General features: G+C 40.6%; 1 protein-coding gene across 1 annotated transcript in view; it reads right to left on the bottom strand.

Annotated features, from left to right (window-relative positions):
• Positions 1 to 488: 488 nt before the first annotated feature.
• LOC117435454 (metabotropic glutamate receptor 4-like) overlaps positions 489 to 18,371 on the bottom strand; it is a 135,721-nt gene continuing 117,838 nt past the window's right edge. The window contains exons 8-11 of the mRNA XM_059004965.1: positions 16,366 to 16,502; positions 13,351 to 14,286; positions 3,166 to 3,412; positions 489 to 876 (exon numbers count right to left, since the gene is read on the bottom strand). Coding sequence (XP_058860948.1) covers positions 827 to 876; positions 3,166 to 3,412; positions 13,351 to 14,286; positions 16,366 to 16,502 — 1,370 coding nt within the window. The 3' untranslated portion in view covers positions 489 to 826. The remainder of the gene's footprint in view (positions 877 to 3,165; positions 3,413 to 13,350; positions 14,287 to 16,365; positions 16,503 to 18,371) is intronic.

Consider the following 18,371-nt stretch of genomic DNA (forward strand, 5'->3'; position numbering starts at 1 on the left):
TTGACAACCCTAGGTTGCCTGGTGTTCAGACTTGATGGCAGTGTGGGTTAGCTGTTAAAGCTGAATACTGGGAGTCAGTGAAGTCTAGGGATAAGAACTAAGGATCTGGAGGGCATTTAACCTAGAATGTGCAGCGTTAGTGGCCAGAGTTAAGGACTAAGAGGCAACATCGGCCTATTACTGTGGGTAGGGCTAGAGGTTTTAGTAATAGAATGTAATTAACTGTACTGTGCTAAAGAAGATCCTTAGTTTTAGTCCCTGATCAACCCACATTAAGGTATTTCTAAGAAAGTAATTTGGACACAGTCTTATGCTGTAGTACTTTTTTAAGGGATATTTTGCGTGATTGCATTTAAAAAGTAACCGTGTAGAAATATCTCAGCTATACTGCAGGGTTTTTCAGAAGGGCCTTATGTGGAAGTCTCTCTCGCTGCCTGTCACTCAGTCACACATCCCACCCCCCCCCCTCCCCCTCCCAACCTCCCAAAACAGCTGGTCTGTCTCTCTGAAATGAAGCTCACGAGATGTCATGAAAACATCAAGAAAACAAAAGACAAACGGTGTCGTCAACGCAAGAAGGAAAACAGACTCAGTTCTGAAGTACTCTCCTGCCATTACCTTGGAAACATCTCCGTCGCTACCGTTTGATCATGAGGACACAACCCCATCCACAGTGGCCTCCAAGGACCCATCCCATAAAGGGCCATGCCTGTTACTGGTTTTTGTTTGTGCTCTTCTTTAGTTTCTCCCTCTTTTTTTTTTGTTCCTCTTGCTTCAGCGTAGTGAACTCTTCGTAATGATGGCAGACCCTGCCAGAGGCTCTTAGTTAGATTGCGTGGTTGCTGTAGCTGATGTAAGTTTGCTTGGAAGCCAATGCTGTGAAGTGAGAGGGAGAACATAATGCAAAATTAAACAATAAAAACAATAAAGACATGCTCAGTGGCTACTTCATGGGAGCCATCTGCCCTCATACCCATCCCTGCCAAGACATTTTAATACAGCCGTTTTTTTCAACCAGCTGCTGAACTCGTAGAGACTGTGTGCATGAAGGAACAATTCCTTGAATGAGGCTGCCTTGTGTATGTCCTACTGTGTATGTCAGCTACTTCCCTCCAAGTAAATATCTCAATCTAACGACAGCCATGATATGGATGCTCTGAAGCCCATTGTGTCAAATGCTAGTTTATAGAACATGGTTGTCGTTTTGTACAAATGCATGGACATCCTATTTAACCCTGTAAGGCACAAGGGACATACGAGTCTCACAAATAAAAATGATGCTAACTTTCTTGTTTTTGCAATGAGGATGTGCGAAACTGACAGGTTGGATCTGGTCGTCCAAATTGACAGTTTCCTCGTGATACTTGAGTCACACTCAAATGTATTTTAAGAAGAAGCAATTTGAACAACCGTTCAATTCCTTGTGTACCTTAAAGAGGAAGTAGCAGGGTTCCTAAAAACATAGAATTCTACGTTGCTACAACTGTTTAAATAACGTACCTGTAATTTCTATTTTCATTGTTAACATCCTGACAACTTTTTACACTTTGAACTTTTTCTTTCCAAAAGGCCGCTGTAGTGCACTGGGGTTTGAGATCTGTCCTCTAAATCACTGCAGGAAGAGCGATTACATTTTTTTTTTTAAAGCAGTATAACAACAAGTGCTCTGGCTTTTCTGTTCCGTACCACAGCATGGATCATTATTGCTGTTTAACAATGCGGGCGATAATCCTTACACTACCAGTGCATGCACTAGAGCAGCCATTGAGAAAAGAGCTTTGAAACAGACTTTAAAGTTCTAAGTGTAAAAGGTTGTCAGATGTTAAAAGAAAAATTATAGGTATGTTATTTAAACAGTTGTAGCAACGTGTGGGGACGTGTAATGCTATATTTTTTGGAACCCCGCTACTTCTTTAAAGGGTTAAACAATCCCTTTTTTTTGTATCCAAGTCACGCAGCCGCCTATCCTTAAACCTGACACCTCAGGCTACAAAACTATATAAATCTAAATGTGTATTTAGAACAATGGTAATGGTAATTTGGTGGCAGATTTGGCCAGCCCTGCTCCCGGCCCCCAGCCTCAGTGATAAATGAACCTTATTTAAATATGTATGTACTGCAAGCTCCAGATAAAAAAAATAGATGGTCCAGAAAGAATTGGATGTGGCAGTCCCATCTGTCTTTCGCTTTGCTCTCTTATTGTGGTTGTGAGCTTTTATTGCAGAGGATTCTTCATGTTTGTCAATGAGAGCAACAAATTGAGGCTGAAAACTTGTTATCAATCGTCCCTCAATTTACAGAAACAACAAAAAAAATGAAGCAATTTCTACCATCAACAAAGCGGGTACTACACGTCCAAAATTCTGAATTATTTTCCTTGATTTCCGAGTATCGGTCTTCTAAAGAGGTCAGGCTGTAGAGTTATGCAAAGTTGAAACATCTGGGTCTGTCCTCTGCTAACTAATGGAGTGTGCCAACCCCATCAGGGACCACTGGAAAGTGTGTAAGCAGGTTGCAAGGACACCTGTTCTCTCTGCATGCAGCAGCGGAGGTCATGGAGGCTGGTATACCTGTACTCATGGCTCTTATAAAAGCCCATATACCATATCCCATGGGTACATTTTTTTCAGTTCCATAATTTTCTGATGTTTCTGATGTTTCCACACTTTATCTTACTGTTGCTATGCATTGCTACACTAATGCCTTTGCATGTACCATGCAATTAAACTGATTAAATGAAAAAAAACTATATCAAAGATTATAAATCTAAATTATACACATAAACAGAGATTAAGCTTTTCAGGTTCATGGGATCTTTTGAATTGATCTAAACAGCGTCGGATGATCAATATAGGGCATTTTGGTTTTTGAAATCAAACATCTTGCTTTGCATGACTATTATATTATTTATTTTTAACAGCAGTATTTAGAATCGCAAGCCAAGGGGAGACCTTGTCCTTTTTTCTGAGTCACCAGCAATTTCCTCCCATGTCCCTATATTCTTCCTCTGCTCCACTTGCTCCTGTCCCGTGAATTTAGATTTGCCACTGTTTAGATCAGCTGACTAGATCAAAATCTCTGCTAAACTGGCACTATATTGCTTTCTGTCTCAGCTATTCACACACAGCCTACTCCCATGTATCACAGCCCCCAGGGGCAGCCCACCTTGCGTCTCCAGGCTCTCGCAGACCTCTGACTTGGCTTCCCCATTGGGCCTGAAGCTGCCCTTCTGCGTGAACTTGTTGGACATGGTGGTGGCCGTGACCACGGCTTTCAGGCTGCGCTTGCGCTTGGGCACGTTCTGCTCGGGGTGGAAGAGCACGATGTACACCTTGGGCATGTAGAGCATCCCCAGTGAGACCGAGGCACTCAGGCTCACCGAGATCGTCAGCGTGGTCGTCTGGATGTACAACTGGAGAAAAACAAACAAGCACGCCTTTAAAATAGGAAAAGAATGGCAACGCTGTATCAATGACCTGCTTTAAAACAGGAAAAGAATGGCAACGCTGTATCAATGACCTGCTTTAGAATAGGAAAAGAATGACAACGCCGTATCAATGACCTGCTTTAAAATAAGAAATTGCTCAACAATTTAAAAAACAAACACGTTTGAATGAATTTGTTCTCAGCAATACATAAATACATAAATAAACACATTAATACCTGAATTAATAACCATACCTGTTAAATTAAAAACAACCTTGTATTTACATAAACAAGATATGTATCCTCCTTAAAACAGCTGCTTTTCCTGCTTATATTGTAAGGATATATCAATTATGTACAGTATCAGTTCAGGTATAGCTGATAAATTTCTGGCACCCATTAGTTGAAATATATTGTAAACATAAACTACAATCTCAAAGCAGTATACAGTATCATGGATATGCAGCATCATAATATATCTTAGAGAGAGAGAGAGAGAGAGAGAGAGACCTGCAGCAAACCACAACTCAACTCCCGCTATTTATTTAAATACTGTCGCACGACTCTCGCAATGTATAATGCTAGAGATTTCGATAAGAAGACACAACAGATATTTAAATGAGTATATTGCGGCTGTCTTCATTAACATATTTTCTCTTAGTACATCCGACCAAATGTTTGCTTGTTAAGTGTCACAACGAAAATGCAAACTGGCCCATCTTAGTAAACCTACCCCTCAGTATAGTATAGTACTTAGCCTTAAACTTCAGGCTGTAGTATTAGCACTAGTACAAGTACATTAGCTCTGGTAAGCTTTAGCTGACTTTGCCCAAGTAATCTGTACCTTGCGGTTTGAATTACCCTGCACTTGGCTTGAAGCTACTTCTATTGTACCTCCGACTCAAGAACCAGTGCATGATTTCTGAAGCACACAGGCAGCGACGGAAGCAGCAGGTTTGCTGATATTGCTGTTAATTCCTCCTGAGATCCGAGAAAGCACATCTCAGGGTTTCTTGTAATCAAATCAGTACCCCCTCCCCCCCCTCCACACACACACACACACACACACACACACACACACACACACACGTGTCTGTGCTGTTGGGACCACCTCTTCTTGTTTGTTAATTTTCTGCAATGCTGGGTTTAATACCGTTGCTTTGTCAACCTAAAAACACTTTCCCCCGGTCTAGTCAATTATTTCACTCACTGTGGATTCTCGTTCAGCGTCGCTTGAAGCATCCCCATAAAAACAAATAATCTTATGAAAATGTCATGTTTCACAGAACACTTAGAAGCTGGGGGGTATTTATTGCTGCTGTTTGTTTGCTCTCTCAGTTAGTCCCCTGCATCTACTGAACAAAGTCACAGTAATTAGATGGTTTATTAAGAGAGAGTAGGGGTGGGGGCATTCACTTGAATGTATTTGTATTTGCTTGCGATTGTAAGTCGCCCTGGATAAGGGCGTCTGCTAAGAAATAAATAATAATAATAATAATTCATTCTCTGAGAAACAATAACAGTGACAAACAACCGGTCTGCTGTTATAGCAGCCTGACACATCATACAGCCCCCTGCCACAAGATATTGCATACCCTTCAAGGTGCTATAATCTAGTTGCAATGGTTTTACTTGTGTTTTATTTTGGCAACACCCTGTTGCAGGGTAGGTATGGTGACAGCTAGCTTTCAAGGATTTCTTCAAGGTTTAGTGGCTTTATTTGGAAGGCGATGGTGAAAATCCATTTAACTCCTTACACGGTCGATACTGCTTGCTCATTACCTGCACCTGAGTTTGGGTTATTGTGCATGTTTCAGAAATCACCTTTGCATTCTTTAGCAACGTTAATCAAACTCCCTGCTTGCAGCCTGGACTGCTCAAGTTGGGCACCCACTATCCCACAAATAATTTACGCTGTATCAGAATCATTGGAGTTCAGTACAGTAAGCAATTCATCCTGTATTTAAACACCCTTTAGGGGCATGGTGCTGGGGTTAGAATCTCTGAGCACATACTGGAAGTTTTGTGTTTCTCAGTCCACTCAGAAGTGCTGTTGTCTGCAGATGCGATATATCATTGCAGGAGAGTGGGCACGATTAAACCTTGTAATGACAGAAGAGCAATTGAAGCACTAGGGGTTAGAAATCAAGCCTTGTCTTGAGTGGTCATGTTACATCACAGCTGTTTTATGCAAATGTTGTTGTTGTTTTTGTAAACCATGCTGTGAATGTATTTATTTATACACAATTTATGCACAATGCTGTCTCCTTGGACCTTAACCTTACAGAACCATTCTCCTACAGCGATGGTAACATAATCTACAGGAAATATATTACACAGTGGTACCGATAAGGTACCATGGTATCCATACCATTGATGTGTCAAAATATTGTATTACCACTGTAGTATCATACTAACATTGTACTGTACAACTGATAAGTCAATATCAGACAAATGGCATGCAAGTAGCGATAGGTCAATCCTGTTACATTGTCATGGAATGGCCCAATACTAATGCCAATGCAATCAGAGATCATTTAGTTAGGGTAATCTACACCATAGTAGTATGCATACAATCACAGTGTTCTTGGGATCAGCAGGTACCCAGCATTTTCTAATGTTCTCTCAATCTGTTTAGGTTGAACTGTGGAACACCCCATAGCCTCTTTTTGCCAGGTTGCTGTTTCAGTGGTGTAGGGGGTTAGAATGCTTTTTTTCCTCCACTTAAGGATCCTTTAGTTTGGTCTGTACAGAAGTCTCAGACTAAGAGAACACCCCTCGAGAAGCAAGCGAAGTGTTCTCTTAGTCAAAGTGTTCTTTAAGACGGAGTTGACCATAGACACAATATCAATTAATAAATATGTATTAGTTGTCATGACGCACGTGCATCAAAATATGAAAAGATTGAATAAACCATTTGAATTTAAGTTTGATGATGATGAGTTATCAGGTTACAAAACAGTACTGTATCAGTTGTGAATGAAACGTTATCTGTGCCAAAAAGCTGTTCTTTTAAGCAAAGTTCCTTTTCCTTTAGGCAGAGCATTTACAACGGGAAAATCAGTTTCACCACTCGGAGACTACCGTACTGTAAACCAGAAATGTTTTTAATGAGCTTCAGGGAAGTATAACAACATATGAACAGGTCAGAGATCATCCTCCCAATATGTTAATAATGTCACAATGTTCTATAACACTAAACTATATCCCAGGAGGTGATTGTGTTCCCCACAGCAATCTGTTCTCTCTGAGCTGGAACACTGAGTCAAATCCAGCATGATAGACAGATATGATCTACAATCAACCTTATCTTGATAAGCAGTATCCAGCTCTGGAGAAACTCCACAAGAAAAAACTATTATTAACTGTGACAAAATCATCAGGGAATTGTTGCCTCTGGCACTATAACACATTCAATCTGCACTGGAGCGCTCTCACATCACCCCCATAGCTTACGCAGCATAGCTGAAGATGATGCTCACAATTCGGAAGTCATGACTGCGGTCACTCCTTGGGTGGCAATGGAAGAGGTCAGGTCAATGGGCTTTGAAACTGAAAAGTTTTATTGGTGTTACTTAAGATCCCATAAAATAAAATGATTGAATAGTGGTATAGAACCAAGGTCAAAGAGCAGTGCTGTGCTTTTGTCTTGAAATCACCATTTAGGGGAAAAACTGTAATATTAAGACCATTATACAGTTCCTTTAAGGGTGGGTCAATTCGGCTTCCCTACTCAAAATATAAAATGTATACTTTACTTTAACCTTCAAAATGTCTCTCTTATGCTTTTATAGATAATGTTATCCTTCTTGGGTGGAAAAAAATCCAATTTGACCGAGAGTAATGTTCAGTGGTGCACAGTGTTCTGGTCGATAGAGCTTGCTCACTACGTGTGTTCAGAGTTTGGGTTCTTGTGCATATTGATTGACATCGAAAACTCTTTTAAATAGGAGCTCTCACCATGGCTGCATACAGTACAAAGCAAAAAAAAAGGATTAAATCAATAATGATTTGCTATAGCATGTACCACAGTGGTAACATTGTCATATAATGTGCTTCCATATCAGGATCACTGTGTAGTATTTGTTCCAAATATCTTTGCCATTGTCATTGTTGATAGTCATTGCTCATATGCTGCTAATGGTTCTTCTAGGGCTTCTTTATTTTAAGTCACATCCCCATTACCTTTCAGAAGTAACTGCGTTTGAAAGTCATTAATATCTTTATTCTGGTGCGTTTACTTGTTTTTGGTCTCATCTTGGTAGATTTTGACACGTGATCCATTGTCTTTATCTGTATGTCATCGAAGTCTACCATGATATGAACAAAAATATGCATAAAGGTACACCTCATTTAAACGATAACTACAGGTTGGGCGACTGTGACTGGAGATAACAGACTTCACTGTGGATAAAATCTGAGCCATGGGCAGTTTCAAGCTATGGGCAGTTTCAAGCTATGTGCTGTCTGGCTATGGGCGATCTCAAGCCATGGGCAATCTCAAGCCATGGGCAGTCTCAAGCTATGGGCAGTCTCAAGCTATGGGCAGTCTCAAGTTATGGGCAGTTTCAATCCATGGACAATCTCAAGCTATGGGCAGTCTCAAGCTATGGGCAGTCTCAAGCTATGGGCAGTCTCAAGCTATGGGCAGTTTCAAGATATGGGCAGTCTCAAGCTATGGGCAGTTTCAAGCCATGGGCAGTTTCAAGCTATGAGTAATGAAAGAGCTTTGGAGTGCAGTGAGAGAAAGTATGCTCCTAACATAAAAGATAATAATACAATATTAAATCAATGCCAAATTAAGATTCAGAAGGGTCTTTGTAACTATGGTTTTGAAATCCTTTTGCCTGCCCTTAGTTACTGTGTTCCCTTATCAGCCTCTTCCTTGTTAGTCTGCAGGTATGACTCTTCTGATTTCACAGGGAACATAGCCCTCTGTGATACACGTGACACTGCAGCTTCAGCAAGGCAAGATGGGATAGATTGTTTGTTTCAATATCATTTGTAAACATGAGAATGGATTTGCTCATTAACCCAGCAGAAAGCAGACAGAGGAATAATTGGCTCAACACAGTTTGGGTTTACGCGGAAAGAGAACCAGTCGGGGATTGCGAAAATGAAACACTATTTTTTTTTTTTTTATCAGAACCTTATCTTGTTTGACAGTGTAATAAAAGCATCTGATTTAGATCACCTCTCCGAGTCTGCAGATGTCAGCTTGACTCTGATACACTTTATTAAACTGTACGAGTGTCTCTGTATGTGGGCTGTCTTGTGTCCTGGTGACTGTGATTATTTATATATAAAGCCTGTATTAACATTTATCATAGTATACAGAGACTGGCTGACAGACAGATACATTATTATGGCTGTACTCTGAACCTATGTCCTTGCCTCTTGCCATTTATGAGCTTGTGAAAGTTAAAAAGGCAGAAACTCACACTGTATTTTATTAAATAACTCTGTATGTACTGTACATGGTTCGGGGGGATCCAAAATAATTCCTTAATGATTACTGCTTCTAATTCCTTCAGAGAAATCACAGTAAAGTCTGTTCTCCAGAATGTTTATACAGTTCTCTAGAATGTTGATACAGTTCTCCAGAATGTTGATTATGTTCCTTGTGGAACATCAGTAATTAATGGATACAGAAGCACCTGCCAATGAAGACCCTGCTATCAGCCCTCTACCAGCCTGTCGGTCACGTAAAGGTCAGAACACAGAAGTGTGTGCTACAGATGGCATGCATTTTCTGTTTTTATCCCAATAAAACACACTTTTCAACAGTTTAAACATGTGTCCAGTTGTTCTAAGTATATACACCTTGGGTATGCTGTATAAGATACAAGGTTTAAAATTTCTAAAATACTGTAAAAATAAACAAAACATTTTTTTTCAGTGAATACAAGTGGTTTATTGTCACTAAAATGTTCAAAGAACTCTTTCCAGCATTCCAGAATGGAATTAGTTCTGCTTCTTTTTTGCTGTCCCACTGACACAGCCCCTAGCCTCCCCCCCTCAATATCATAGAGTATATTTAGCTATTTTATATATCAGGATAAAGTACCCTCCATTGAAAATGTGGTGAACTGTAGGGCCAGCCAGAGGCTGGATAATGCAGTGTGCCAGCGCCTCAGGCATCACCTCTGCCTCTTTTCACACAGTCCTGTTTAATTATACACCTGTCAATCTCAGGGAGTACATCTAATGAGATCCTGCAAAAGGTATGATTACAACTGTCAGGCTTTTACTCCGACATAGTCTCAGGATGATGAGCACAGAGAGATAATTTAAAACCATGTTTGAAAGCCTGTTATGTAAAAAAAAAAACATAATAATACATTAATATAATATTAGCCTGACAATCACAGAAGTACTATAGATGCATGCCTTTATTTGTGAATTCATAGCTACTCCGATCAGATGATATACTGTATGTGTTATCTTTGTGGCTTGAAAATTGGGTCATAGGTCTCTTTTCTTTTTGCAGGAAATAATGACCTACTTAGCAAGGATCAGGGTACCAAGGACAAGATCCACACCAGGTTTGCAGGTAGTCAACTATACTGTACTTTTATCAATACACAGAGAAGTTAGGAACCGTGCATAGTTCATATTACAGCGATCTAATTTAGCTAACATACTTGATGAAGTTAACTAAATAATCTGGACGCCCCACCAGGCTCTATGCTTCTATCCCACGATGCACTGCTCCGCTGGACAGTACAGATCACGCAGTCTCTGTTACACCATGCTGAGAAATCTTTAGAACGAAAAAAACAATAAAGCTACCAAACCAGAAATGAATAACTCCGATTTTAGAATTGTAATTTGAATCGGAAAAATTAAATGTGCTGCCTAATAATTATTTGGATAAAAAGGGGTCTTACCTTACAGACACTATAGAAAAATGCCAATGAGAATCAAAGCCTGTGTGAGTGTATTACTTGGAAACCCTAGCAGCACTGTTAGCAGACCTTAGCATTGCCAGTAATGGAAACTCACTGGGTTTGTAACAAACAGTAGCTCTGACACAGTGGTTACCCGCATGGTTAAGAACATTATGATACTGTTTGGTGTAAAAATGCAAGAAAGTTACCGCTCCGGTACTGTTCTTTCAATGGTTCATTACATTGCACAACCATTGCCATAAAAGATGCCTTCAGTACATACCTGTGTGCTTGCCAATACTCTGGCCTATCTGTCTAATACAGTGTGTAACTACATGTATCTACTTTATGGTAGTTTTTCTATGTCACATCAATGTGTCTGTGTTTCACAATTGTGCAACCTCTCCATTTGTCAAGAACAACCCAGCATCTATCTATCACTAAACTAAAATATGTCAGAAATATGTAAAAATACTGTAATGTGCGTAAAATCAGTCTATATAATAATTCAATCGCTCTGCAGGAATAAGAAAAAAGAAAGCTCCTGTGTGATTGTTGCCCCTACTGGCTGCTTCATCCACCCCCACCTCACTCAGACAGAGAGAGCAGCGGGGGTCGATAAGCATGTCAAGCTCGCTCCTCTGCTCTGTGCATCTGCATGCCAGCCGCGTCCTGTGCTTTATCTGAACACCAGGAACAGACATCCATGGCCTTGTTTCCCATTGCACGAGACAATGGTACAATTAATGCTACACTATCACTACCTGGTAGGCTCATGTTCCACTCTACTCGTTTTATTTGCAACGCAGATCAATTTTGCATTACAGGCCTCAGGCAGTGCAGCGGGATGACCAGCAAATATGCAAAGAGCAGTTTTTTTTCGAAACAAGACAGACCCCTATTAAGGTGGAGATGGGGAATTGGAAACAAAGTATCATGAATGTCAGCTAGCTGCTACCACCACCACCACCACCGCCGCCGCTGCTGCTGCTGCTGCCTGGGATTGCATTGGAACGGCATAGGAACTAAGAAAAGAGACAGCTACACAACCTGCCAGCATTCTGTATGGGCCACTAAACAAGTCAGAATCAGATCCAGTTAACGTGGTGGAAAAGATATACAAAATTAAAGTTCTATATTGAACAGGCTATCCTGCAGTTCCAAGCTCCTTCAGGCAAGCGTCCTATCTTATCCTCTGTACAAAATAATTAGTTTTAACAACTAGAATTAAAAGAGCTTTTATCCGATCACCTCAACTCACCCATAGGGATCAGCGTTTCAAGAACTACTGGAACAAGTGATGGGGTTGGGGGGGGGGGGGGGGGTGCAATACTCAAGTATACTATGCTGTGCTGTGTGTTTTAGTGCATCTGTGCAGGTAGGTATGTAAATAGCCTGCACTTACTAATTTATTACAGCTGGGCTAACATACAGGGAAGCAGTAGGCGGATGAAGACCACGGCAACAGAAATGAAATAAACTTACAGAAAGCAACATAGCTGTTTCCATTACCAGCTACTGCCCTTTAAGAATAATGGGACCTCACATAATCATTCCCGTGGATACAGTTGAGAAACGCTGGAATAGGTCATTTGAGTGCATTAGTGCTGAGATACGTGTGTGTTTGCATGTGTTTAAGTAACAAACAGCCCCAGGCTCTAGTACCTGGGAGAACTGGGTAATAAACCTGCAGAAAGAATCTGCATGTTACTTTAAGCTCGTAATATATCTATTCTGTGTGCTCAATGCAATGAATTGCCCATAAAACTAAAATATTTGAATCTCAAAGGAGTATTGTTAATGATTTGTGAATGCCTCGGGCAGGGCTGGAATGGAGTAAACCTCAGAGACTTACATTTGCAAAAGGCAGTCTACGCTCATAAAAATAAAATCCTAAAGGGAAATGTACAACAAAAAAAAACATCATGATTTTTTCTATAAATATGAGCACAATGTCCTTCGTAATGTCGCAAAGCATGTTTTTTTCTGCTTGTTCTTTGGAGCACAAGGGCACAGGGATGTTTAGGCTGGCTAACAGGAGCCCTACATGTGCTCAGCGATGGGGGAGAGACTTCAGTAAGCTCTGGATGACAGCTCAGAGTGCTTAGATCTTTTAACTCTGTCCTCCTTAGGCTTGCAGTACCGATATAAAAGTTTACCAAGTTCCCAGTCAAGTGGACCAGATTCTGGTGTTTAATCCATTTGTGGTTGATAACACATAACAAAAAGGCTCTAATTTGTGGGATGGAAAGATCCTTAATTATCTCTGTAGTGTGTCCTCCAGCTGTATAGCTCTGTTTTCAAGGACCAGGGAGGTAATTTACCATGATTCTGCATCATCGGTCTTCCAATCATTCCCTACAGACATCAACATTGGATAGAGCAGAGGATTATGTGGGATTCCAGCATTTAGATCTTTCCCCTTTTCTATAGGCGAAATTCAATCACCTTTATTTGTTTCTGAACAGCAGTATAACCATAATTAATGTTATATAGATAGATAGATAGATAGATAGATAGATAGATAGATAGATAGATAGATAGATAGATAGATAGATAGATATAGGTGGATACTTGGATACAGTGATTGAATCTTAACATTTGATAAACGTACTCTATGTTTGTATTGAAACCACTCTTTGGTTTCAATCTCATTACTTTACAATTGAACAGAGCAGCCATGGTTAATCAATTTCTGTAGAAGGATACTCTGTAAAGGTGAATTCCTGTGGAGTTATATTTCCAATGTTAAATCGGCCAGATATAAAGTACATTTTTGATGATTTATTCCGGGGGCATTTTTTTCAAGCTTTATATCAATGATCACAAAATCTAAAATCAAAGTACAATCTGAAGGTATCGAATTCTTAAGACCTTTGTCGTAACTGATGAGTCCGACTGAACAAAAAACTAAACAACCAGCAGGATTGTTTGTGCATTTCTTTTTCATTAAAAAAATACTGTACAAGAAAACTCCTAACCCTCTCCGTCCCTCACCACCCCCCAGAACCCCAGTAGTGTCACTTTGCTTTACCTTCTCGTTGGATTGTGAGGTCCCAAAGAAGATGGGGATGAAGGCGAGCCAGATGATGCAGGTGGTGTACATGGTGAAGCCGATGGGCTTGGCCTCGTTGAAGGTCTCTGGGACCCCGCGGGTCTTGATCGCGTACACAGTGCAGGTGACCATCAGCAGCATGCTGTAGCCAAGGAGACAGATGAGGGACAGGTCCGAGATATCACACTTGCGCACCCCGCGGGCTAAGACCGGATTGGACGTGCGCTGGTCGTGGTAGTCAGTGATGGCTTGGGAGGGGTCCACCAAGAACCAGATGCAGACCCCCATCAACTGCAGAGAAATCAGGCTGAAGGTGATCACCAGCTGGGAGGCTGGGCTGATTAAGCGCGGGGCAGAAACTGACTTCTTGCCCTGCTCAAAGATGCGGTAGATGCGGTTGGTCTTGGTCAGCAAAGCCGCGTAGCTGATGCTCATACCCAAGCCTAGGAAGATGCGCCGCAGCGAGCAGATGCCCACGTTAGGCTTGGAGATCATGAGGAAAGTGGTGGCATAGCACAGAAAGATCCCCGTCAGCAGAACGTAGCTCAGCTCACGCCCAGAAGCCTTAACAATGGGCGTATCGTTGTAGCGGATAAACGTGACCACCACGAACAGCGTGGCCAGGATTCCGATGATAGCAATGAAGACCGGGATGACTGCCCAGGGGGAGGTCCACTCCAGCTGGACGATGGGGATGTCCTGGCAGTACATGTGGTTCTCGTTGGGGCGTTGGCCAAAGGGACACATCTTGCAGGTGTAGCGATCTGCCCTGAACTGGTACCCCTCACAACGTTCGCAGTGCCAGCAACAGGGGGTGCCCTTTACCACCTTCATGCGCTCCCCGGGGCCACACGGCCGGCTGCAGGTAGAGGGTGGCACTTGATGGGTACCACCTGGCCACTGTATTGCATGAGTCTAGAGAGAGGAGGGTAGAACAGCAACCTGTGTTGTTATCTTAGATTTGAATTTGAATAATCTAGAGACAGCTTTAAATACTCCCTCTGCTTTTACACATAAAAGCACACTAAGGAGACAGTCATGCACTGTTAGAGGTGTTGGTACTCAAGGGGCCCTGCTTTAAGAGGCAGCCAAAAGAAGAAATATATATACAGTATATATATTGAAATGCAGTAACAATATTATTACAGTGTTGTTTTATGCTTAACCACCCTCAAGGGGGCTAACATAGTAAAAACTGTAATCCATACTATATTTTTTTACAACACCCTGGGGCACATTAAGAAAGGGGTTTAATAAATGTTTTGATGAATTGAGTATATGGAGGTATTCAAGTACTGTAATTAGAGGCTATATGGCTAAATTTAGCAATTACATTTAACAATTCACTATCAAGGTGTCATCCAACCGCACAGCAACCTAAAACATGCTAACCAGGATTTTTCTATTCAAAGAATAAGGTTTAGTCTAAAGCATTTGTGTGAAGTAACAAGACTGAACTCCTGACCCAAGTGGATTTCAAAACCATCTAGCAAGATGCGAATAGCTGTATGTATCACTCAGTGATGGGAAACTATTTCTATTCTAGTGAAATAACATCATGTGCTAATCTATTCTACAACAAGACAAAAAATAAACCTTGGGCAGAAAACAACAAGGGCTCAAGTAGTTTAGCATCAGTATTTGGCTCTATACGGTTGGATTTGTCTTCCAAAACATCACAGGTTAGGTTTTTTTCTTTTAGTGTCTGAAACATATCCTGGCCCTTTTGTTCTTGATACTGTTGCCTTTCTGATAAGATTTACTCTACTGAACTACCCTTTTTGAGAAATTATGAAACGTTTTTATGAATGACTTTTTATGAACAGTAAACACCATTTCATAATTGTTTTTATTCATCAAGAACTCTAACGAAGTGGAATTCAATTAGCGTTCCTCGAGTTATTCAAATGAAAAGTAATTATACGTGTGTTTGATATATACAGAGCAAGGGACTGAGTCACGTTTTAGCATTGCACAGTATTTTTGCAGTTCAATCCTGCTTTTCCCAGTGTTATGCATGTTGTTGAATATGCTTTACCATACCTCTCTGCAACGCTTACCCATTCTTTACCATGATTTGTGCTTTAGTACACTTTGCTATCTTCTTACTATGGGAAACCTTTACAAGGGACTGTACTGCAACATGAGTGTTCTACTATAGCAAGACCAGATCCTTTGTCCTGGTATTCTCGGTAATGCTGCTGTCTGCCTGTGGCCCTGCTAAGGTTCCTTTGGGGTCATGCAGTACAGCTGTAGTATATCATTACTGTGTTCTTTTTTAAACTCCTCTGTACAAAATACATCCCTTCCACTGAGTTTCCGACAATGCAATCCAATAATAGCAGTTTACACTGAGCGAAGAGCTGCAATCGCAAAGTGCAGTACAGTACTACTCTGGAAATAACATTACTCAATCGCCTCCAGCAGACCTTGCCTGCTTTGTGGGAACTTTATATGAAAGGTTAACTAGGTCTAGCCTGGTAGCTTAACTCCCTTCAGTCATGTAGTCATATAGTGTATACTCTACTCCATATCCCGGAGCTTGGTTCACCATATCTCAATCATATCTTAATCAAACATCCTTCTTTTAATTTCCCTGCATAATGCTAGAGACAGCTGTACTAAAGGCTATCAAGTCACAGTGCCTGTACTTTATCCTTATTCATAGCTTTCATTGTTTGTAAATCTGGGACTATTTTAATATGATTTTGTCATGATTGGGTATTTTATCACTATACCTGTATATGAAATATATATTTACAGTAGTAAAATATATTTGATATATAGCATATATATTTCATATGGGAGCTTTGTAACAAAGTTGGGATTAGCATTACACATTTTTGGTAACACTTTACATTAAGTGTCTCTAATTACTGTGTATTACATAGTAGCTACATAGTAAATAGATGTGTACTTACACATAATTACAATGTTATTACAATGATTTTGGAAACATGCACTATGATGTGGGATAGATTTAATGGAGCTTACATTTAAATGCAGATGGTTGGTCCATTGACCGATGACTTTGTACTCTGCGGTGTTGTTCTTGATCTGATACTGGTAGATATCGTAGCGTCCCGGGGCATCTCCATTTTCATTAAACAGCACAGGGTTTCCAGCGATGCCTGAAACACAGAAACACAATCCTGAGACAAGACAAAGTTGACTCACTCACCGACGACTCCTACAGTCTTGCTTCTTATAAAGATGAATTAGAGGCAAAGATCACTGGCTGACGCACTTGAGAGGGTAGGAATTCTCCGGGCTGGGGTTTATTGGCAGCTATTGTCTCAGCCAGTCCAACATGCTGCTTTAAAGATGCATTGACCGAGGTTTGTCTTGCCTATCATTAGCATGATGAATTATGTTCTTATAAATCTCTTCAGCCTAGAAAAAAGAAGGGAAAGAAGGGAAAGAGGACACGTGATTGATGTCTCATAATCATAAATGGCAAAGTTAACCCAAGACACTACTTTAAATTTAGCACACAGAGAAGAACTAGAGGGCATAACAGTGGAAGACGAGCAAAAGTAGCTTTAAAATAGAAGGTAGGAAGCAAATTTCTGCACAGAGAGTTATAAATGCATGGGATAGCCTACCAGGTGAAGTAGTCGGATCTAAAACACTGTGCTGTGCTTTTAAATTAGTTCCCTCCAGTAGGGGTAAATGGGGTGCTAACAAGGGATGAGCCTTGATTGGCCGAATGGCCTTTTCTAGTTCTCAAACTTTTCTTATGTTCTTATAAGAACAGTCTCACAAGTCCGTACTGCTTTGCTGTGGGTTTTTGTCTGCTTTGTTTTCACATGAGCAGAACCCATTCTTCCTGCCGTAATTTGCAAGGATCAATTCCCTCAATTTCCATTTGAAGTAATTGTGCCACCTGTATTTCATTGGAGAATACATGCAACACCCTTGCTCTTTTTCACAAGATTCTTAGGGAATTTTGCCTTACAAAGTAGAGACCTGTTTATGACAGTCTACGACAGCACTTCATGAGCACAGTGCTTGCTTATACCATTCTAGGGCATTGCATGAGCGTTGGCATAGGGGAATAGCGCCCATCTACTGACCTGAGCTTCTGAGAGCTGACAACACCAGAATCCCAGTTTGTATGGCTGCAGGCTTGCTTGTGCGACAGCATTAAAAAAAACAACAAGAGCAAAATCTTGGGAATTTGTAAAATTAGAACCCTCCCCGAGAGAGTGAGAGAGAGATTTAAAATGCATTCCACGACCAAAGCGAGAAGAGCGGATTATAACAAGCCTGTGATGTGCAGTGTGTTACAAGAAAATACTGTAATATACTGTATATTATATATATATATATATATATATATATATATATATATATATATATATATATATATATATATATATATATATATACGTATTTGATTTAAAATCTGGCTGCCAAACGCATTTTTGTTTGTTTTGTTTCAAACGTTTTCACCCTATCTCAATAAAGGCAGATAACAGCCGCAGGTTAAAAAAGGAGTTTGTTACTAAGCTGTTAATGAGAGGAGGAAATGGATGTTGACAGCCGTGTGGGATGTGCTCCTTCACAAAGCGAGTGCTGTCTGATGTTACCCTGATTTAATTTCGCAGTCTTTAGTTCTGCTTGCTGTTCTTATTCAGGTTGCCCCCAAAGTCCTTTTTTCGAGAGCCAGTTAACAAGAACGCAGCACATAATTAAAGGAGCACGCCTCTCCCTCTCTACCACGGCTGACTGTCAAAACGCCACAGCTCTGTGCATGGGGGTACCGCACAGGCATCAGGATGAAGAGGATAACAATGAGAATCCATGCATCAGGATTAAATTAATTTCACTCGTCAAGAACAAATGCATTTCGACAAGCGTTCAAGGTGTTAATTTAGTGTTTGATGAAAAAAAAAAAACGTGTATCCACAATTTCTTCTCACTTCCCCCCCCACCTTCTTTAGAAAATCTTTCAATTCAGTTTGACACCATTGACAGCAATGGATTCTATGGGAAAT

The sequence above is a fragment of the Acipenser ruthenus genome, chromosome 30, assembly GCF_902713425.1.
Source record: "Acipenser ruthenus chromosome 30, fAciRut3.2 maternal haplotype, whole genome shotgun sequence".
NCBI classification, from domain to species: Eukaryota; Metazoa; Chordata; class Actinopteri; order Acipenseriformes; family Acipenseridae; genus Acipenser; species Acipenser ruthenus.